Raw genomic sequence first — 22,417 nt, forward strand, 5'->3', positions numbered from 1 at the left:
GAGTCCTTTTTGGAAACTGCTGGCTAAGGATAAGCGAAATACTAAGTTGTTTATTCCGTCGGCGTAATGCCACCCGGTTACGCCTTCGGAGGTCACTAAAAAATGTGGTCATCGGTGTGGTGAAAACGCCAAAACGACGGCAAATCCATCCCAACTTGTTTGGATGGAGCCGCTCCGCATATCTAGAAACATGCCAAAGTTTTATTACTGACCAAACCATGTCGACAACCCAGAGTTGAGACCAGGAAGCGCAGAGCTGCAGTCTTTACACACCTTCAAAACAGCCCACTCTAGACCCAGCAGGTCTTAGCCAACAGACCGATATCACACCCTTCCCTTTCTGTCTAAGTACCTTGAGAAAGTGTAGCTCTAATCCAGCGTGTGACTTTTCTCCATAACATAGTCTATTTGAGGAATTTCCCAGTCAGGATTTAGAGTGCATCATAAGCACCAGAGGCCCGCATTAGTCAAAAGTTACAATGACCTCCTAATGGCATCAGACAAGACTCAATCTCTGTACTTGTCCTGTTAGCTCTTAGGTGCTGCATTTGCACCATTGGACCATCAAATCTTTTCAGAGACTGGAACATCAACTGGCCATCAAAGGAACCCGCCCCTGAACCTGGTGTTAGTCGTATTTCCTTAGATCGATCTCAGTTTGTTCCCAGTTTCAAGATGAATCCTCCATGACAGACCAAGTTTTGTCATGGTGAGTCCACAAGGTTGCTGCTTGGACACATTCTATTCAGTTTATATAGCTTCCTTTAGGGACATTATTAGGATCATTCTATCCATTTTCATTGTGTATGCTGACGAGACCCAATTTATTTATCGATCAAGCCTATGCAACCAATCAGTTAACTAAACTCCAAGCATGCCTTAAGGAATAAAAAGTTGGATGACCTACAATTTTCTGATGTTAAATTCAGACAACTGAAGTTCTTGTATTGGACCCAAACACCTCAGAAACTCTCTTTCTAGAGACTTAGTTACTTTAGTGGGATCACCCTGGCCTCAGCTCCACTGTAAAGAATCTTGGAGTTGTTTTTGATCAGGATTGTCCTTTAACGTCACATAAACAAATTTCGAGGACTGCATTCTCCACTTACGAACATCGCTAAAATCAGCACATTGTGTCTCAAGCGGATGCAGAAAAACTAGTCCACGCATTTGTTACTTCTCAGGCTGGACTATTGTAACTCTTTGTTATCAGGCTGCTCCAATAAGTCTCTGAGACTTTGCAGTTATTCAGAATGCTGCTGCACGTGTTCTGACAGGAACCAAGATCAGAGATCAATCTCTTCCATTCTGGCTTCCTTGCATTGGCTCCCTGTTAAATCTAGATGAATTTAAATTCTTCTCCTTACTTACAAAGCTCTTCATGGTCAGGCACCATCATATCTAAAAGAGCTCATAATCCTTACTACCCCTCTAGAACACTGCGCTCTCCGGACGCTGGGTTCCTTGTGGTTCCTATAGTCTCCAAAATAGATTTGGAGCCAGAGCTTTCAGCTATCAGGCTCCTCTATGTGGAACAAACTACCATTCTGGGTTCAGCGGGAGACAACGGTCAACACTTTAAGAGTAGACTGAAGACTTTCCTCTTTGATAGAGCTTATAGTTAGTGTGGCTCAGGTCATCCCTTGTTATGCTGCATCAAGGATTAGACTGCAGGGGACTCCCCCTCCCCCAGGGTTATGCCTAGCAGGCACGGTATTGGTTGAGGCACAATCTCCCTTACCGAAAAACCCCTCTCTCTCTCTCTCTCTCTCTCTTCTCTCTCTCTCTCTCTCTCTCTCTCTCTCCATCTGTAAACATTCATGTCTCATTATCATGTCACTAACTAAACTTCTTCCCTGGAGTTTTCTGTCTCTGTCGTCCCAGCAGGTTCGTGTATCGTGGCTGCTGCTGTGTGATCCTGCATGACGCCACTACACATATCTACTGTGATTATTGCTGCCATATCTGCTACTGTAATCATTTTATCAATTGTAATTCATTGTCATTTTATCATTCATTGTAATTCATTGTCATTTTATCAGTCATTGTATTCATTGTCATTTTATCAGTCATTGTTATTCATTTTCATTTTATCAGTCATTGTAAGTCATTGTCATTTTATCAGTCATTGTAATTCATTGTCATTTTATCATCATTGTAATTCATTGTCATTTTATCATTCAGTGTATTCATGTCTTATCATTCATTTACTTCATTGTCATTTTCTCAGTCATTGTAATTCATTGTCATTTTTCAGTCATTGTAATTGTACAATTGTTTGTGTTGATTTTGTCCTGTACACGTGACATCCATTGCACGTCTGTCCGTCCTGGGAGAGGGATCCCTCCTCTGTGGCTCTTCCTGAGGTTTCTTCCCACCTTTTTTCCCTGTTAAAGGTTTTTGTGGGCAAGTTTTTCCTCACTGGAACCGAGGGTCTAAGGACAGAGGGTGTAACTCCCTGTACCAGATTGGAAAGCCTCAGAGGGAAAATGGACTTTGTGACTTTGGGCTGTACAATAAAATTGATTTGATTTGATTTAAAAGAATTTGATGGTCAATGGTGGTCAAAGCGGCACTGAGATCTAACAGGACAAGTACAGAGATGAGTCCTTGTTGCTGATGCCAATAGGAGGTCATTTGTAACTTTTCTCTCTGTAACGTTCTCTTGTCCAATAACAAAGTATTGATCATGTATTGATTGTAGACTGACAGTGGTGTTTTCTAACTGTTTGCTCAGTCTGAGCTCAGAAGCTTCAGTCGACTCTGATAGAAAACAGGAAGGGAAAGGATCAGTCCGTGATCATCAACATGGGCTCAAAGCTTCCTCCACCTGTCTTTACAAATCATGCGGCGCCATCTGGTGGAGCCAAAGTCACCTGCAGGATGTCAGCTGTCTGAACACAGACTCCATCTGAAATGATGAACATCAGAAACTTTGTTGTCACATTAGTCTTTATTCATCAGTGGAGGAGCAGCTGGTCTTTGTACAGGGACAAATGATGACAGGATGATTTGAGTCCATGTGCACATGAATTATTTGTGTTCCTCTCCAGATCAAAGTGTGTGTGAGCTGATGTGAGTTGAGCAGCATGAATCAGAGTGAGGACAGAGAGGAGGGAGTCCCTCCCTCTAAAAGCTCTCTGTGTGGGGAACATGAAAGCCGACCAAAGCTCAGAGGTGAGATGAGGATCTCTAACTGTCCACGACTCTTCTCCATGTCACAGCTCAGCACTCAGGTCACTCCACCATCATTATTCACACTCAAAGCTCTGTGTGTGTTCTGTTAAAGCCCACAACAGACTCTGAGACCAGACTCTGCTGGACCTGGACCTGGACCTGTACCTGGACCTGGACCTGAACCTGGACCTGAACCTGGACCCAGCTGTTGTCCTTCAAGAGTGACCGGTCCATTGGTCATCTCATTCAATTAAAGATGTCCAACCGTCTGCTGCACAGGGTCAGCTGTTAATAACATTAAAAATCTGACTGATTCTGTTTGAACTGTTATTTATCCAGACAAGTTTTTAAACCTGAATGTTTATTTTCAGCTTCGTTCTTCCAAACATTTAGATCTCACATCTGAAAACTGACCAACAGAACCAGTAGAACCAGTAGAACTAGAAGAACCAGTAGGACCAGAGTAGGACCAGTAGGACCAGTAGAAGCAGTAGAACCAATAGAAGCAGTAGACCCGAGTAGAAGCAGTGAAATCAGTAGAACCAGAAGAACCATAGAAGCAGCAGAACCAGTGAAACCAGTCGAAGCAGTAGGACCAGTAGGACCAGTTAGGACCATAGAACCGAAGAACCAGTGAAGCAGCAGAACAGTAGAACCAGTCGAAGCCGTAGGACCAGTAGAACCAGTGAAATCACTAGAATCAGTAGACCAAGCAGAACCAGCAGAACCAGTAGAACTAGAAGAACCAGTAGGACCAGTAGAAGCAGTAGAACCAATAGAAGCGTAGGACCCATAGAACAGTGAACAGTGAAATCAGTAGAACCAGAAGAACCAGTAGAAGCAGCAGAACCAGTAGAACCGTCGAATCAGTAGACCCCAGTAGAACCATAGAAGCCGTCTTCATCTCTTGGCTTCAGTTCAGCATTGTCTCCACACACACGTTCTGACTGTTGTCTGACTGCATGAGTATAAAACAGTGATTTTATTGAGGCTAACAGATGCTAGCTGCTAACAAGGCTAACCCTGATTCCACTGAGTTCCTCCATCAAATCACATTTTCTAGTTTTCAGTCACGTGACGAAACAACAGAATAGAAACATGTCAGTGATAACAGCTGGACTGAGATCAGCTGCTCTGCTCATCTTGTCTGAGTGTTGTCAATCATACGTCAGCTCTTTGTTTCCCTTCAACATGACAGAACTGGTTTCTTACTTGTTCACTCTGGAGATCTTGAAGAGAAGTTTTGTTTTCAGTCATGGAGAAACAGTTCTGCTGGATGACAGGAGAAACAAGAAACAGAACATTGTCTTGTCAAATGTATCCAGAACACATTGTTTCACTGTTCTGGTTGCACTGCAGATTAAGATCCTGTTGTCTTGTGTTTCTCTCAGGAGAAGCTGGAGAGAACCAGAACCCAGACCAGTGTCCATGAAGAGTGACTGGTCTCGTTTGAACCTATATCCTTCAAAGATGGACGTCAGTCTGTTGATCAAAGGTGAGGACTGAAAAACTGACAAGACAAACAAACGGGTCATGTGACAGGGTCATGTGACCTCTGTGCTGGTCCCTTTTCTTTGAATGGTTTGTGAACTGACGACAATAATTTTTGAAGTTTTAAAGTGAAATTCTTTCTCATTCCTGTTGATCACGACTTCAGCTGTTCAACAGTTCGGTGGTCTCTGTTTGTGTTTTTGAGCTTCATAATGCTCCACACATTTTCAGGGGGACAGGTCTGGACTGCAGGCGGTTTCTACATCTTCCATGTAGACGTTGGCCCACGATGGTGTACTGGTGACTGAGACAGAAGTCCAGTGATCCACAATCTGGTCCCGGCTGAGGTTTGTTCTGCGTGTAGAGTGTTGTCCTGTAGTAGTCGCTGCTTCACCGTTTCAGCTGCCTCTCTGGTTGGGTACATGTAAACAGTGAGGTCACATCGTAGGACACCATGGTTTCATCTGTGTCCACTTTCAGTCCTTGAACCTTGTTTACAAAGTCCATTGAGTTGTGGACATGGTAGGAGTGTTGCCAGCCACATGGAGCTAGGATGGGCTCCATGATTTGTGATGTTGTATGTTCAGTGAGTTGATGCTGCTGTGGTTGTCCTGGTGGAGCTCCCTCTTTGTGAAGCCCATACATGCACAGGATGGTTGTCACCAGGAGACAGTCTGTCATATAGTTGTCACCTGTGGTTTCTTTCTTTTCTAACTGTTTGTAAACTCTCTGTAGACTTTTTCTTGTTATCTGCTGGTGGGCTCGCCTCTCAGTGTTTCTGTGTGTTCAGTCACTCAGGAGTGTGGTGACCTTGGTGTGATTGTCAGCTGTGTTAAGGACCACTGAGCATCTTCCTCACTAACAGTTTACACTGACAGGTAGCATCCAGTTAGCTTGTGTAAGCTGTGTGTGCTGTCCACAGTGTTGCTAGAGGTCAACAGAAGTGGAGGGACTAAACCAGACAAGCTGCTGAACCAACACAGTAAATGAAGCTGCACAGAATGCAGACTGGACTGTTGATTCCAGTGGGATCAGCAGTACGACCAACACTTTAATGTCAGGGGAAAGCATCTGATTAATGTTGGAATCAACACTTGAACTCAAAGGACCTTTACCTTGTGTTTGTCTCGTTGTGGACAGACATAATGTGAGCTCATTCTTCATGATTCCTCCACAGAGTGGACCAGGAGAGCTCAGGGTTCCCAGTGGTCAGTCTGCCGAGCGCATCAAACACACCTGGACTCCCTATTTATGGTCTGTACATGGACAACAACTACTTTTACATCTCTTCTGTTACAAATCATCTCCATGCTGCACTCTTTAGACCAGTGTGGACTGTCCGTCTGTCCAACATGGATTTGATGTTTGGTTCCATGATTTGACTTTGATTGTGTCATTCATATATTCTGTTCCAGCTGCTGGAGGAGACATTGTCACTTTTGTGAAGAACGAGCTGAAGAGATCCAGAAGGTCTGAGTTCAGATGAGCCAGGATGCTTAGAGAGTCAGAGGGAGGATGAGGAGGTGTTGGACGGTGAGGATGAAGAGCAGAGGAGAGCAGCAGAGAGTCATTTCTGAAGATCACACTGCACTTCCTGAGGGAAGAAGCAGGAGGAGCTGGCTGACTGTCTGCAGAGCAGTAAGAGGATTCTCTAAAGATTTAACATGATGGATGAATGACACGTTTACTGATGTCTCAACAGATCAAAATAAATTCATATACTCATTTTGTAAGGAATGTGGATATATTGTTTCTTCTTTTGTGTTCTAGGATATCTTGTTCCAGTTAGTTTCCAGCGTGAATTTAAATCTAACCTGCAGAAGAAGTTCCAGTGTGTGTTTGAGGGGATTGCTAAAACAGGAAACCCAACCCTTCTGAACCAGATCTACACAGAGCTCTACATCACAGAGGGAGGGACTGCAGAGGTCAATGATGAACATGAGGTCAGACCAGATTGAAAACAGCATCCAGGAAACCAGACAGACCAGAAACAACAATCAGGTGTGAAGACATCTTTAAAGCCTCACCTGGAGAGATGAACCGTCAGAAACGTGATGACAAAGGGAGTGGCTGGCATTGGGAAAACAGTCTTAACACAGAAGTTCACTCTGGACTGGGCTGAAGACAAAGCCAACCAGGACATACAGTTCACATTTCCATTCACTTTCAGAGAGCTGAATGTGCTGAAAGAGAAACAGTTCAGCTTGGTGGAACTTGTTCATCACTTCTTCACTGAAACCAAAGAAGCAGGAATCTGCAGGTTTCAAGACTTCCAGGTTGTGTTCATCTTTGGACGGTCTGGATGAGTGTCGACTTCCTCTGGCTTCCACACACTGAGATCCTGACTGATGTTACAGAGTCCACCTCAGTGGATGTGCTGCTGAACAAACCTCATCAGGGGGAAACTGCTTCCTCTGCTCGCCTCTGGATAACCACAAGACCTGCAGCAGCCAATCAGATCCCTCCTGACTGTGTTGACATGGTGACAGAGGTCAGAGGGTTCACTGACCCACAGAAGAATAAGTACTTCAAGAAGAGATTCAGAATGAGGGAACACGCCAGCGAATCATCTCCCACATCAAGACATCACGAAGCCTCCACATCATGTGCCACATCCCAGTCTTCTGCGGATTCTCTGCTACAGTTCTGGAGGATCTGTTGAAGACCAGAGAGGAGGAGAGCTGCCCAAGAGCCTGACTGAGATGTACATCCACTTCCTGGTGGTTCAGTCCAAAGGTGAAGAACATCAATATGATGGAGGAGCTGGGACAGATCCACACTGGAGTCCGAGAGCAGGAAGATGATTGTAGTCTCTGGGAAAACTGGCTTTGAGCAGCTGCAGAAAGGAACCTGATCTTCTTGAATCAGACCTGACAGGTGTGGCATCGATATCAGAGCAGCAGCCTCAGTGTACTCAGGAGTGTTCACACAGATCTTTAAAGGGAGGAGGACTGTACCAGGACCAGTGTTCTGCTTCGTCCATCTGAGTGTTCAGGAGTTCTGCTGCTCTTCATGTCATCTGACCTCATCAACTCTGGAGTCAATCTGCTGTCAGAAGAACAAAGAAATCTGCAGAGACACACTTCTACCAGAGTGCTGTGGACGAGGCCTTACAGAGTCCAATGGAACCTGGACTTGTTCCTCCGCTTCCTCCTGTGGACTTTCACAGAAGACCAATCAGAGTCTCCTACGAGGTCTGCTGACACAGACAGAAGTGGCTCAGAACCAATCAGGCAACAGTCAAGTACATCAAAGAAGAGATGAAGCGACTCCCTCTGCAGAGAGAAGCATCAACCTGTTCCACTGTCTGAGAACTGAATGATCGTTCTCTAGTGGAGCAGATCAACAGTCCCTGAGTTCAGGAAGACTCTCCACAGAGAAACTCTCTCCTGCTCAGTGGTCAGCTCTGGTCTTCATCTTACTGTCATCAGAAGAAGATCTGGACGTGTTTGACCTGAAGAAATTCTCTGCTTCAGGGAGGCTCTTCTGAGGCTGCTGCCGTGATCAAAGCCCTCAAGAAGCTCTGTAAGTGTGATTTATTCATCAGAAATACTCTGAGATCTTTCAACTGGAGAAAAAATCTTATTACTTGTTCCTTTTCGTTGTTTCTCCAGATGAGTGTCTGTAACCTCTCAGAGAGAAGCTGTGAAGCTCTGTCCTCAGTTCTCAGCTCCCAGTCCTCTAGTCTGAAAGATCTGGACCTGAGTAACAACGACCTGCAGGATTCAGGAGTGAAGCTGCTGTCTGCTGGACTGGAGAGTCCACACTGTACACTGGAAAGTCTCAGGTCAGGATCCATGAACCATTCAGCTGATGAGCATTTAAAGACAGTAGACAGTTTCTTCTTTATCTGACTGACGCAGCAGGACCCTCAGATGATCTTCCATGTGTGTTGTTTTGTGTGTTTTCAGGCTGTCAGGCTGTCTGATCACAGAGGAGCTGTACTTCTCTGGCCTCAGCTCTGAGCTCAACCCCTCCCATCTGAGAAGCTGGACCTGAGCTACAATCATCAGGAGACTCAGGAGTGAAGCTGCTGTCGCTGGATGAGGTCCACACTGGAGACTGGCACTCTCAGGTATGAAGGGGCCTGCTGCAGCCACAGACAATCAGTGTGATAGGGAGGAAGAGCTGGAAACATTTTCTGTGTCAAAGCTGGTGACAGATCTCAACTCAGTCTTTGTCTGCGGTCCAATATTCAAAAAAAGATTCCTCTGTCCTTTCCTAAACACTTTTCCTCCACCTCCATGGAAACGTCATGAGGTCAAGGAAAGATGTGAAGGGATCATTCATAGGACTTAGGAAAAGATAAGCACAGTGCTAGGAGATCTGACTGCACTTTCTCTAGGCTACGTATTATGTGACGTGGATTTTGTTGACGTGGTCTGTGTGAAAAACTACAAGTCCAGAAGATGGACTACAAAAAGCTCCATCTTAGATCCTTCTCCCTGTGCGTTCTGACCGGGTTGTTTCATGTGGGATATTAAACGTGGACGAGCCGGTGAACAATCTGACTCATTATCAACGTCCGAACTGAAATCAAATGGTATTGTTGAGAGCGAGCAGACAGCACATGGAGTAGACGTGCTTCCTGAGGCTTGAACGCTGCGTTACCTTCTTGTTGCTGCCACAAGGAATTGTGGGACGGCATTGTCTCCTTTCCTTTGGTAAAGGATGGTCCAGTGTCTCCTCTGCTAAAGGAGACAAGAAAGGAAGCAGTGAAGCTCTTTTCCTTCTTCAGAGAATTCAAACAGCTCTTATCATGGCTGACACTTAAATCCTTCTGGTCATTTCACTCAGTGAGGAACCTCCTGAACACAAAGACTATTGGACCGGAGCCTTTGACTTTGGTTCTTTCTAAATTGGTTCCCTGCAAATGTTGAAAGTGAAACCTGATTAGATTCAATAAAGGATTCAAAAGGAATCAGATGGTGGATTTGGACTGAATCAGATGAATCAAATCCCAACCCTCCATGTGAACAGAAAAACCAAACTGTGTCTGAGAGTGATGTAATGTCCCATGTTTGCATGCTGAAAGAGGATGTGCTGGTCTGACCCCCCTCCTCCTTTCAGGGTGGAGCCTGCTGGAGTCCGATGGTTGAGACCAGGTCTGAGGAAGTGTAAGTGTGTTTTTAATTTGATTCATGAAAACAAAACCATCTTCAAACTGTGACATCACTCCTTCAAATCTCTGATGTCATCATCAATAAATGAACAGATGATAGATTAATAACTGTCTTGTTCTCTCCATCAGATTCCTGTGAACTCACAGTCGACACAAACACAGTAAACAGAAACATCAAACTGTCTGACAACAACAGGAAGATGACACGTGTGGAGGAGGATCAGTCATATCCTGATCATCCAGACAGATTTGACTACTGGACTCAGCTGCTGTGTAGAACTGGTCTGACTGGTCGCTGTTACTGGGAGGTCGAGTGGAGAGGAGGAGTTTGTATATCAGTGAGTTACAGAAGAATCAGAAGGAAAGGAAACAGTAGAGACTGTTTGTTTGGATGGAATAATCAGTCCTGGAGACTGTACTGCTCTGATGGTGGTAGTTACTCTGTCAGGAACAATAACAGAACAACATCCATCTCCTCCTCCTCTTCCTCCTCCTCCTCCTCCTCCTCCTCCTCCTGGGTCTCTCACAGAGTAGCAGTGTATCTGGACTGTCCTGCTGGCTCTCTGTCCTTCTACAGAGTCTCCTCTGACACACTGATCCACCTCCACACCTTCAACACCACATTCACTGAACCTCTTTATCCTGGGTTTGGGTTTGGGTCTTGGTGGCCTGGTTCTGGTTCTTCAGTGTCTCTGTGTGGTCTGTAGGACGGAGAGTCTCCTCCTGTTGGACAAACATTGTCTCTGCTGAACAGATCAGTTGAGTGTGTCCAAGATCACACAGCTGATGTTCTTTCTGTCCCACACCATGTGTCCCTGGTTAGATTCTCTCTCTACCCCCATGTTTCCTGTCTGCGTCTCCTACGTGTCCGTAAAGACAAAATGTCCAAAACAAAGACAGAGAAGATGAAATTAAATGTGTCATGAGCAGAGAGGACAACACTAAGAAGAAGAATAACATGTACTTGTATGTCTAGAGAGGTCCACAGGGCACCAACGCCTCACCCCTGGGGGAGGAAAGCAGATGGACCAGATTCACCTTCACTAGTCTCAGTGCTGTTGTGGAACGACTCTTGTCCAATCAGATTACTCGCTGTGAACTACCTGTTGTGTAATATATGATACCTGCAGTTTGTAGGCTTCACTGTACGTATAGATTTCTGTTTCAGGACAAAAGGAAATGATGATTATCAATGGGCCACATTGATCATATCAATCATTGATTATTACATGAATGTGACTGTGTGAATAAAGACTTTATACTGCTTCATAATCATTATTTAGTCTGTCTCAGTTCTGTGTAACAAACTAATTATACAGATGATAAACTATGATGAATGTTGGCGCCCTCTGGTGGTCAGAGTCACACACTACAACACTATCCTTCCACATCATGAACAAGACAATGATTTAGTTGTAATGAAGCTTTGTTTCATAGCTCATGATCCATTTCATGTCAGGAGATCTGCTTTGAAGCAGGGAGTTATGATGGAAAACTACAGCCGCTTGAAATCTGAGTGAAATGTGTTTCAGTTCAAGTTTCCACAAAGTTTCTGAAAATCATCAAATCATCAAAATCATCAAATCATCACATTTGCTCTAAATTCTTTTAAGTTTTCTTTATTTTCTACATTTTACAACATTATTCTCAAATGTTTGATGTGTGTGTTGTTGTGTGTTGTTATTCTGTTTTTTGTTGTGTGTTGTTGTTGTTGGTGTGTGTTGTTGGTGTGTGTTGTTGTTGTGTTGTTGTGTGTTGGTGTGTGTTGTTGTTGTGTATTGTTGTTGTGTTGTTGTTGGTGTGTGTTGTTGGTGTGTGTTGTTGTTGTGTATTGTTGTTGTGTGTTGTTGGTGTGTATTGTTGTTGTGCTGTTGTGTATTGTTGTTGTGTGTTGTTGTTGTGTTGTTGTGTATTGTTGTTGTGTGTTGTTGTTATGTGTTGTTGTGTATTGTGGGTGTGTGTTGTTGTTGGTGTGTGTTGTTGTGTATTGTTGTTGTTGTTGTGTATTGTTGTTGTTGTTGTTGTGTATTGTTGTTGTGTGTTGTTGTGTATTGTTGTTGTGTGTTGTTGGTGTGTATTGTTGTTGTGTTGTTGTGTATTGTTGTTGTGTGTTATTGTGTATTGTTGTGTGTTGTTGTTGTGTGTTGTTATTATGTATTGTTGTGTGTTGTTGTGTATTGTTGTTGTGTTGTTGTGTATTGTTGTTGTGTGTTATTGTGTATTGTTGTTGTGTGTTGTTGTTGTGTATTGTTGTTGTTGTTGTGTATTGTTGTTGTGTGTTATTGTGTATTGTTGTTGTGTATTGTTGTTGTGTGTTGTTGGTGTGTATTGTTGTTGTGTTGTTGTGTATTGTTGTGTTGTTGTTGTGTATTGTTGTTGTTGTTGTGTATTGTTGTTGTGTGTTGTTGTGTGTTGTTGTTGTGTATTGTTGTTGTTGTGTATTGTTGTTGTTGTTGTGTGTTGTTGTTGTTGCTGTGTATTGTTGTTGTGTGTTGTTGGTGTGTATTGTTGTTGTGTTGTTGTGTATTGTTGGTGTGTATTGTTGTTGTGTTGTTGTGTATTGTTGTTGTGTGTTGTTGGTGTGTATTGTTGGTGTGTTGTTGTGTATTGTTGTTGTGTTGTTGTGTATTGTTGTTGTGTGTTATTGTGTATTGTTGTTGTGTCTATTGTTGTGTGTTGTCATGAGGACGGTCATCATGTGATCAGCTGACTGGCTCAGTCTGTCCTCAGTTGGATGTTTGTTCAGTTGCAGCAGCCTCAGCCTGGGTCCACGGTAAGTTTCTTCTTCTTCTCTTTGATCACATTTATTCATCACATTAACTCTGATTACTTTGATTACTCTGACTGTGTTTCATTCAAACTTTTAAACTCATGTTGTCTGAATGAAGCGACTGTTCAAAGTTTCTGTAAGTTTGTTGATTCATTTATTAACAAAGCTGCATGTAAATCTTGATTCTTATAGATTAGTTCTTTAATTTTTGCTTTCTGTACTTTGATCTGTAGAATTAATTAATCGATCGACTAAACGATTCACACAAACTGTTTTAACTGTTCAAAGATTTAACATGAAGAAAAAAGTGTGTAGCTCCACTGACTTTTATTTTGAAAGGTTTAAAGATATTAAAGATAAAGTTTATAGAATACATTTCTGGGTGTGGTGAAAACAAACCGCAGGAGGGTGTAGCAGAGAGTATGTTTCAAAGTGTAAACTGAAAACTATAAAGAACCAACAATCGACCCCTGAGGAATCCCACAAGTCACCATGATCACTGTCAATGTGATGAACTAATCAATAAATGCAGCTTTACATTGATTTATTTATTTATTTATTTATTTATTACTTCATTACAAATGACTTGAAGTTGAATGCATTTCCATCATTTCAGCATCATGGAGCGTAAACTGGATCTGTCTCGTCTGACGGACGAAGAAGCCAAACATGTGTGGGAGGTGATTCAGCGAGACTTTAACCTCCGAAAGAACGAAGAGGAGAGACTCGGGTATGTACTGAACATCCATCCATCCATCCATCCATCCATCCATCCATCCATCCATCCATCCATCCATCCATCCATCCACCTATTCATCCATCCATCCATCCACCTATCCATCCATCCATCTATCTATCTATCTATCTATCTATCTATCTATCTATCTGTTCATCCATCTATTCTTATTTGGTTCTCTGAGTTGACTCGTTCAGAGTTTCAGAGGAATATGACCATGAAAGATGCCGTTGTTGTTTCGGTCGATCATGACTCGGTCACATGGACCAGAGAGAAAACAGGAAGCTCACAAAGATGCTCTGTGTTTCCACTTAAGACTCAAACTCCCATCAGCCTCAGGGGCAAAGACACAGACAAGTCTTCAGTCTGATTGAATTACAGTTTTTGCGGCCATTGGTTTGGCTCTTTCTGAAACTGGAGATGACATCGCATACCACAACATGGACAAATCCCCAAACTATCATCTTGCAGTTTCTCAGCAACCCAGGAATGCATTTATCATTGGCTTCATCACTTCACAATGTTTTAATGTTGTCAAGCCTTTAGTACATCCTTGCCAAATAGCTATGTACAAAGTATCCACAGTTGAACACCAATCAGCCACACATTTGATAAATTTTTCAATGAAGTCATCTTGTCGGATCTATCCCAATGGTTGGTTTTCAGTGTCATGGTTATTGCTCGCAAAACATGTCAGCACATTTTCATCGTATAAGTATTCATATGCAGAATGTCCGTCAATTGTCAAATAGTGTTAGGGAAAACTGGAATAGATACAGTATCATATTTGCGTGTTAAGATGTTTATATAGTAAATTTAGGATAATCAGGTTAGGTGAAATAAGTTGTTGGACTAACGGAGGAGGCGTGTTAGAACCATTGCGCGGCCATTCTCAGAAAAATGGCCTGTTGTTGTGCCACCCACCATGAAGTTTGCATCTGGGCACATACAAAACAGATAAACCTCCCGTTTCCTGGATCAGCTGTATCTTTGATCTGGGTCCCAGAAAAGATGAGGGGTTCTCGAGGGCCCCACCTGACCCCAATTTGTATATATGGACAAATGTTATCTTTCAACCGGGGCCACGCATCCGGGGATGGTTCAACACTGCATCCAAGAATGCAACATGTGTTGCTTGCCACCATACTCTCCATTCCTCAATCCTATCGAGGAGTTTTCTCTGCTTGGAGATGGATGAGTGTATGAACACCATGGCGGAACAACCAGCGGGCTCTCATGACTGCATGGCCGCTGCCTGTGAGGACATTAAACATGGGATCAGTGAGGAGGATGGCTTGGGCATGCACGACCGCTTCTTCCCGCGGCTGTACTCAAGAGACAACATCAGATGCGATGTGGATGAGAATGCTGTGGCCGAACAGGAGCACAGGAATGGTGGCCAGAAGAAAGATGAGGAGCTGGTGACAGGAGAGGAGGGGAGTGACCGTGACTAAAACAAATGTTCTTCTTTTTGCCTCTTTGTTATTTAGTGCTGATTTGTTAAGTTTTTTTTCTTTTTGTGGGGTTTGTTGCTATTGTGTATATTGTTCCTTTTTGTACGGTTCCCTATCTCTACTGTAATGTGTACAATTTACATTAGTTTGAGAATAAAATGAAATTCCGCCGGCAGCAGACTGCGATGCCCGTAGGTGGTGTGGCTGTGTGGAGTGATGAAACTTAAATGTGTATGCCTATAGTTGACATATGCCATGACAAAGCGTCTACCATTTTGACTTGCAGTACTTACACAAACCAAAGGGAACAATGCATTTTGGAGGCCACGACTAAGTTATATGAGAAGGGAATGTAGTTTTGACTGACGGACTAAATGTTTTGGGCAGCTGTTACAAACATGCCAGGTTCGAGTCATGTAGTTTGTGGCAGGACAATCCAACAAGTTTATTTGGACAGAAGTACTAAATGAATCAAAATGTGCCAAGCATTGAGGAAGGATCATTCCATTTTTATGGTATTCCTTTCGCACTATTTACATGGAAAGGATGTCATTTTGAAGCATGGTGATGGTAGTTTTTGGAGACAAATTACATTTTTGCTGGTTATCTAAGTTGGTGAAGAACTGCAAGTCTGTTTGGCCAAATTGCTTTATAGTTATGAGAATGTCATCTCAGTTTCAAGAAATGAGCCAAACCAATGGAGAAAAACTGTAAGTCATCTGTGACGGCTGGAAGCCACTGTGAGAATCTGATTTAGAGGAATGAACCTCCAAATTATTTTAAAGACTCAAACATTAAAGAGTTCAACAGATAAAACTCAAAAACAAACAGTCGTCTGTCGTTGAATGAATCATTTGTTTGTCTCTTCAGGCTTCTCATGAACTCATCATATGTTCTTTGAGTGTGTAACGTTTTAACAGCGTTTAGATGAACCTGACTGGTCCTTCCAGTAGCGCGATGGTATGAATGTATGTAACAATAGATCCACTGTGATTGGATGAGCTTACTGTGGTTCAGTTGCCTCGAGCAGGACGTTCAGGTTAAATGATTCTGTCACATGAGAACAAGCTTCTTCTTCACATGATGTTCAGCTGCTTCACACTGTGAACTGCTCTTTGAGAAAGTTTCAGTCAGAGGAAACATCCAGAATGTGCTCGAGATCCATTCAGACACCGACCAGCTGTAACGTTCAGCACTAACACTCAGAGCTGGTGGACTTGTTAGAACAGAAAAATGAACAAGTGTCAGGATCAGAACCAAACTGTGATGGACAGATGGCCGGGTCAGAACATCTCCCGAACTGCAGCTCTTGTGTGGTGTTCCCGGTCTGTGGCAGTCAGTACCAATGAAAAGAGGTCCAACGACCAGAGACAGGGGTTACTGATGGACGTGGGGAGGGAAGGCTGGTCCGGGTGGTCCGATCCAACAGACAAGCTGATGAAGTTCATGCAGGTTCTGATAGAAAGCTGTCAGGACCTACAGTCCATCACAGACTAGTCAGGGTGTCCATACTGACTCATCCACTGAGAACAGAGAACGTTCATCTCTGACGTCTCTCCTTGTTGTTTTGCAGTAATTTGAAGACTAAGATCGAGAAGGAGGATACGAAGAGAGAGCTGCTCGGCTCTCAGAGTCAGCTGTCCGACTCACTGTGCATCCGCTGCCTGCAGCCCTTTAAGTTCCTGGTCAACAGTAAGCGTCAGTGTCTGGACTGCCGCATGTACACCTGCAAGTCCTGCAGCCGCTACAACAAGAAGGAGCACGGCTGGGTGTGTGATAACTGCCGCATGACCAGGTGAGATGCCCACAGGTGAGGGGACATTATCTCAGAGTTTAGACATCAAATCTGTGGTGAGGCATCGTTGAAAGACAGACGCCGAGCTGGACTGACTGCTGCTGGACTGGTCAGTGATATCAGCTGCTGCTGGTGACCTGGTTGATGATTGACTGTTAGCAAAGTTGTTGACTCGCTAGTTTTTGATCAGAAGTAATGTAATCAGAACAAATACTTGAGTACAGCTGAACATATTTACCACAGTGGGATTACACTCTAAACAAACACTGATTTATACGAGATATTTCTTTAATATTAAGATGTGACTTGGCGTCACCTGAAAGTGTCTCTGCAGGGTGGTGAAGATCGGTACCGCCGGTTGGTACCACGACAACGTGAGGAACCGCTTCAAACGCTTCGGCAGTGCCAAGGTGATGAGATCACTCTACAAGAGGCTGAATGGAGACGGTGAGTCTGCTCTGACATCACTGTTACCTGTGGGACACACCTGTGTGGGCATGGCCTGACCAACTGATCATTAAATCAATTAAATTCTAAAATATGAAAAGCTTCAGTACAACAACAGTACACAGTCATAAATATTTAGTTTTTTTTCCGCTGTGAGTAAAACAAGATGACAATATGTGATAATCATGATTCAGCGGTAATTAATTTCTCAGCTAACAAGACTTCCTGTTTCTTCCTCAGGTGGACGTGATGACGACACTCAGAGCATGCCGGACGTCCGCAGCCGTGAGTCACAATGTGTTGAACGATGTTTAGAAATCACAGAAAAGATTCTTTAAGTTTTAAACTTTGTATTTAAACAGTGTCAGACTTCACTGACATCTCTTTATTGTTCACGTCTGTTTGTATCAACACACATAATTTACACATATGAACATTTTGTCACATGATGTACCTGTAGACGTGTATAACGGTACTGAGGACGACCACGGAGAGGCCGATGCTCAGCGCTACAAAGTGGTAACGTGACAATCCAAATCCAGGTCATGTGACTTTGAATCCAACGAATCAGAAAGCTGCAGCATTGCTTTGTTTCTTCTTTTCACTCAGATGAGGAAAAATAAACGTCTGTTGTCCGTTCATCCTCTTGACTTTGACCCCGAGGAGTATTTCCCTCATTCACGACGACCGTCTGTACAGGTACAACCACATCTGTACACAACACCAGTCCAGAACACCTGACAGAACACCTGTCCAGAACACCTGTACACAACACCTGCTGAAGTACACAGTGTGTGTTTTGTGCAGCAGATGGAGGATCGAGGTTACAGGAACGATGTAGACTACGACATTTACAGCCACCGAGTGAACCGCAGGAAAAGTCTGGACCGATACGCCATGAGACCTGGTACATACACACTGTACACAGTACACATAGTACACACTGTGTACACAGTACATGGTACATAACATTTGAAGTACACATTCAGATGGAATAAAAATACAAGTACAAAAGCGAGAATAAAGTAAGTTTACCTGTCTGTATTTACCTGCCTATGTTTACCTGTATTTACCTGCCTGTGTTTACCTGTCTGTGTTCACCTGTGTTCACCTGTCTGTGTTCACCTGTATTTACCTGTATTTACCTGTGTTTACCTGTATTCACCTGCCTGTGTTTACCTGTCTATGTTCACCTGTGTTCACCTGTCTGTGTTCACCTGTGTTTACCTGTATTTACCTGCCTGTGTTTACCTGTCTGTGTTCACCTGTGTTTACCTGTATTCACCTGCCTGTGTTTACCTGTCTGTATTTACCTGTCTGTGTTCACCTGTCTGTGTTCCCCTGTGTTTACCTGACTGTGTTTACCTGTCTGTGTTCACCTGTGTTTACCAGTATTTACCTGCCTGTGTTTACCTGTCTGTGTTCACCTGTGTTCCCGTGTTTACCTGACTGTGTTTACCTGTCTGTATTTATCTGTCTGTGTTCACCTGTCTGTGTTCCCCTGTGTTTACCTGCCTGTGTTTACCTGCCTGTGTTTACCTGTGTGTTTTCAGATGACTATGGAGACAGCAGAATGGTCCGGACTCGCTCTCTGTCAAAGATCAGCTCATCGGTGGCTCGGCAGCAGTACGTCGACACCTCTGATGAGGACGATTACCCGAGATACCCCCCCATGTACCAGCAACCTCCCCACCGCCGCCGAAACAGCAGAGCCTCCTCCCAAGAGAACCTGGGACAAGCCCCGCCCGTAAAATTAATCCAACCAATGAGTGTGCTGAACTCGTTAAGTGTGATTGTGGTGGTCACATGATCATCGTCTCTTTTATACTCCACAGATGAACGAGCTGAACAAACGGATGTTTGCCATCGAGAGTCTGCTAAGCCGCCTGGAGGAGAAGATGACGCCAGCCGACGAGGTGAGACGAGACGAACCATACAAAGTCCACGTCTTAAAAAGTTAGACAACATGGTGTGGCCATTAAATGAATTCATTAAATTATTCCTGCAGACGTCGACTCCGTCGGGTCAGAACGAGGAAGAGAAGCTGAGGAGGAAGCTGAGCGAGCTGGCTGGGAACCTGAGCGATAAGGGCCTGTCATCAGATGACGAGGCCGGAAAGAAGTCCTTCTCTGCGGGTAAAGGTCCGGCTGGGGTCAGGGGTGGCCCAGTGGTCACTCTGGACTCTCTAAAGGACAAAGAGCTAAGCTCATCCAGCGACGAGATGCCCACCGAGGCTCAGAAGGTAGGAAGGAGGTCAGGACAGATGATCTGTCCCAAACTGCTTGTGGGTTCAAATTCAGGGTGGAGATTAGAGCAAATGGGAACCTGGAGGTTTCTGAAACAACTTCAGTGATTCTGACCTGAGACTAACAAGTAACTCATAGAGTGAAAGATGGATGTTATCTTCATAGAGTGAGATGTTTCCAACCAGAACCTGAACCCTGTTTAGGTGTTTGGATGTTTTGTAAATGTCCAGGATCCCATTTGTGGTGAATGCAGTAATGATTACACAGCATGGCTCAGCTCATCCCCAAAGAAAAGGTTCTGATCCAACAGAAGTACAAGAACACATCAGACATACTCAGATTGCATGCCCCCCTCCTCACTAAGCAACTGCCTCCTGCGTTGGTTAACCTTCAGAGGTCTTTGCTGCTCGTACAGGAGCTTGTTTAAATGTGAAGCTCAGCAGCTACCTGCCTGGGCCCCACAGGGATCAGTCTATACCCCACAGAGATCAGTCTATACCCCACAGAGATCAGTCTATACCCCACAGAGATCAATCTATACCCCACAGGGATCAGTCTATACCCCACAGAGATCAGTCTATACCCCACAGAGATCAATCTATACCCAACAGAGATCAGTCTGTACCCCACAGAGATCAGTCTATACCCACAGGGATCAGTCTATACCCCACAGAGATCAGTCTGTACCCCACAGATATCAGTCTATACCCACAGAGATCAGTGTATACTGACGGAGATCAGTCTGTACCCACAGGGATCAGTCTATAGCCCACAGATATCAATCTATACCCACAGAGATCAGTCTACCCCACAGAGATCAGTCTATACCCCACAGAGATCAGTCTGTACCCCACAGAGATCAGTCTACACCCACAGAGATCAGTCTGTACCCCACAGAGATCAGTCTACCCCACAGAGATCAGTCTATACCCCACAGAGATCAGTCTGTACCCCACATAGATCAGTCTATACCCACAGGGATCAGTCTATACACCACAGAGATCAGTCTGTACCCCACAGATGTCAGTCTATACCCACAGAGATCAGTGTATACTGACAGAGGTCAGTCTGTACCCACAGTGATCAGTCTATAGCCCACCGATATCAATCTATACCCACAGAGATCAGTGTATACCCACAGAGATCAGTCTATACCCACAGGGATCAGTCTATAGCCCACAGAGATCAGTCTATACCCACAGAGATCAGTGTATACTGACAGAGATCAGTCTATACCCCACAGAGATCCGTCTATACCCCACAGAGATCAGTATATACCCACAGAGGTCAGTCTATACCCCACAGAGATCAGTTTATACCCACATATATAATCACATAATTCTTCTTCAGTGGTGTTTACCTGAGGTGCCTTGTTTCAGGTGTTTGGGTCACCACAGTGAACCAAACAAAAGAAATCAAACTATGCCAGGCCGGTAGCTGCTCCAGGATCAGATGTTGTTTTCCAGCTGTTAACATCTGTCCCTCTACATGGCTTTCAGAGATCAACTGCTGCCGCCCTCTGTGACCTCACCACTGAGGTCCTGAGAACCATTAATGCCACAGAAAATGCAATGGTCGAGTACGGCCTCTCAGAGCCGGTCGACAGATCCCACTTAGTAGGGACTGACGTTAAGCAAGCAGATGATGCTTTCAGGGAACTTGAGGAAAATGTAAGCGTCAAACATGAACTGCACGCCTCGTTCTCCCCTAACCTCTTTTTGTCTGAAGGTCAAACTAAGCAGAACCCTCTCGCCTCGTCTGAAGCATGACACAAACGTCTGGACTGGCTTTAAATCTCCCCGGCTGCTGTGTCACCAACAGGGCTTGGTATCTGTGAAACCAGCTGGATGAGTTCTCATGTTTGGTTCTTTTCCTTTAATAAATCAAATCTGAACCCGTTCTTTAAACTACAAGAACATACTTATGACAGGAACAGCACCAGACACCCAGTCTAAGTTTTACAGTCATACACAGCCCTGTTCTGATTGTTGTCATCATCATTGGTGTGTGTTCTCAAGTGACACAGGTATGTTTGTCATGTGACCTGTCCAGGTGTACATCGCAGCTGGTCAGTCGTACGAGCTGGAGACTAAGCTGCGACGACTCGAGCAGAGTGCCAAAAATCGTTTTGGTGGGACGACAGACTCCGAGCTGTCGGAGCTGGAGGACGTGGTGGCGCTGACCGCTGCCAGAGTCCAGAGTGCCGAGAGCGAGGTGAGACGAGACATCTTTAAATAATTATGAGACCAGACCTGAGAGAATCAGGAAGCGGCTTCACCCTCAGAATGAAGACAGATTAATTATCCCTCGTCATACAACAGGAAGTTCAGCTGAGCGTAGGAATGAGGCTAACCGTCTCAAACACGATCTCTCACTAAAACTCTTCACTGGTTCATACGTGATACAAAGCAGCTGGTCTGTAGTAGTATTAGTATTAGTATAAGTAGTGGTAGTAGTATTAGTGGTAGTAGTAGTAGTAATTCTTCTTGACTCTTGTTTTCCCTGCAGGTTTCTGATATCGAGAGTAAGATTGCTGCTCTGAACGCTGCAGGAAAGAAGAAGGTCAGTCTGAAAACATCTTCAACATGAGGTCACACATGAATAAATGAATGAACGAACAAACAAACGGATGAATTGATGAACGAATGATTAAATGAATAAATTAATGAATAATTCGTGTTTGTTTTATGAAAACAGGTTTCTGGATCTCATCAGAGGAAAAAAGACGTCAAGAAACTTTACTGAACTCAGAGACTCATCAATGACACACAGCTGACTTCACATGTTCTTCACATGTTCTTCATATGTTCTTCACATGTTCTTCACATGTTCTTCATATGTTCTTCACATGTTCTTCATATGTTCTTCACATGTTCTTCACATGTTCTTCATATGTTCTTCACATGTTATGTGTTCTTCACATGTTCTTTGTATGTTATGTGTTCTTCATATGTTCTTTGCATGATCTGATGTTTTCTTTGAGACACTGAAACCTGAAATGCAAAATGTATTTGATTTTTTACAGAAATAAAAATAAACATAAAAAATAAATAAATAAAAATAAAATCTATAAATTTAAAATATATCTTTATAAAATATGAAACAAAAAAGTTTAAAGGAAAAACAAATAATTAAAATCAATAATCAATAATAATAAATGACTTCCTGTTTTAAAATAA

General features: G+C 43.7%; 1 protein-coding gene and 1 long non-coding RNA gene across 4 annotated transcripts; both read left to right on the top strand.

The window, feature by feature from the left end:
- The first annotated feature begins 9,683 nt into the window (after positions 1-9,683).
- On the top strand, positions 9,684-11,065 carry LOC113745036 (uncharacterized). Its single transcript, XR_003461951.1, has 2 exons — positions 9,684-9,785; positions 9,920-11,065. It is a non-coding gene; the product is annotated as an uncharacterized LOC113745036 (long non-coding RNA).
- Positions 11,066-12,442: 1,377 nt separating this feature from the next.
- mlpha (melanophilin a) lies at positions 12,443-22,075 on the top strand. Of its 3 annotated transcripts, none has more exons than XM_027276448.1 (15): positions 12,443-12,563; positions 13,177-13,290; positions 16,324-16,545; positions 16,880-16,992; positions 17,233-17,277; positions 17,453-17,511; positions 17,602-17,691; positions 17,803-17,899; positions 18,546-18,739; positions 18,828-18,908; positions 19,001-19,234; positions 20,738-20,908; positions 21,291-21,452; positions 21,747-21,800; positions 21,936-22,075. In XM_027276448.1, exons 2-15 carry the CDS (start codon positions 13,181-13,183, stop codon positions 21,981-21,983), a joined length of 1,680 nt encoding a protein of 559 aa, XP_027132249.1. In that variant the 5' UTR covers positions 12,443-12,563; positions 13,177-13,180; the 3' UTR covers positions 21,984-22,075. The 3 variants fall into 3 exon arrangements, with proteins under 3 accessions (XP_027132249.1, XP_027132248.1, XP_027132250.1); XM_027276447.1 differs by having other exon boundaries at positions 12,444-12,563; positions 17,800-17,899; XM_027276449.1 differs by lacking the exon at positions 20,738-20,908 and having other exon boundaries at positions 12,448-12,563; positions 17,800-17,899.
- The last annotated feature ends 342 nt before the right edge of the window (positions 22,076-22,417 follow it).

The sequence above is a fragment of the Larimichthys crocea genome, unplaced genomic scaffold (genome assembly GCF_000972845.2).
Source record: "Larimichthys crocea isolate SSNF unplaced genomic scaffold, L_crocea_2.0 scaffold380, whole genome shotgun sequence".
Lineage (NCBI taxonomy): Eukaryota > Metazoa > Chordata > Actinopteri > Sciaenidae > Larimichthys > Larimichthys crocea.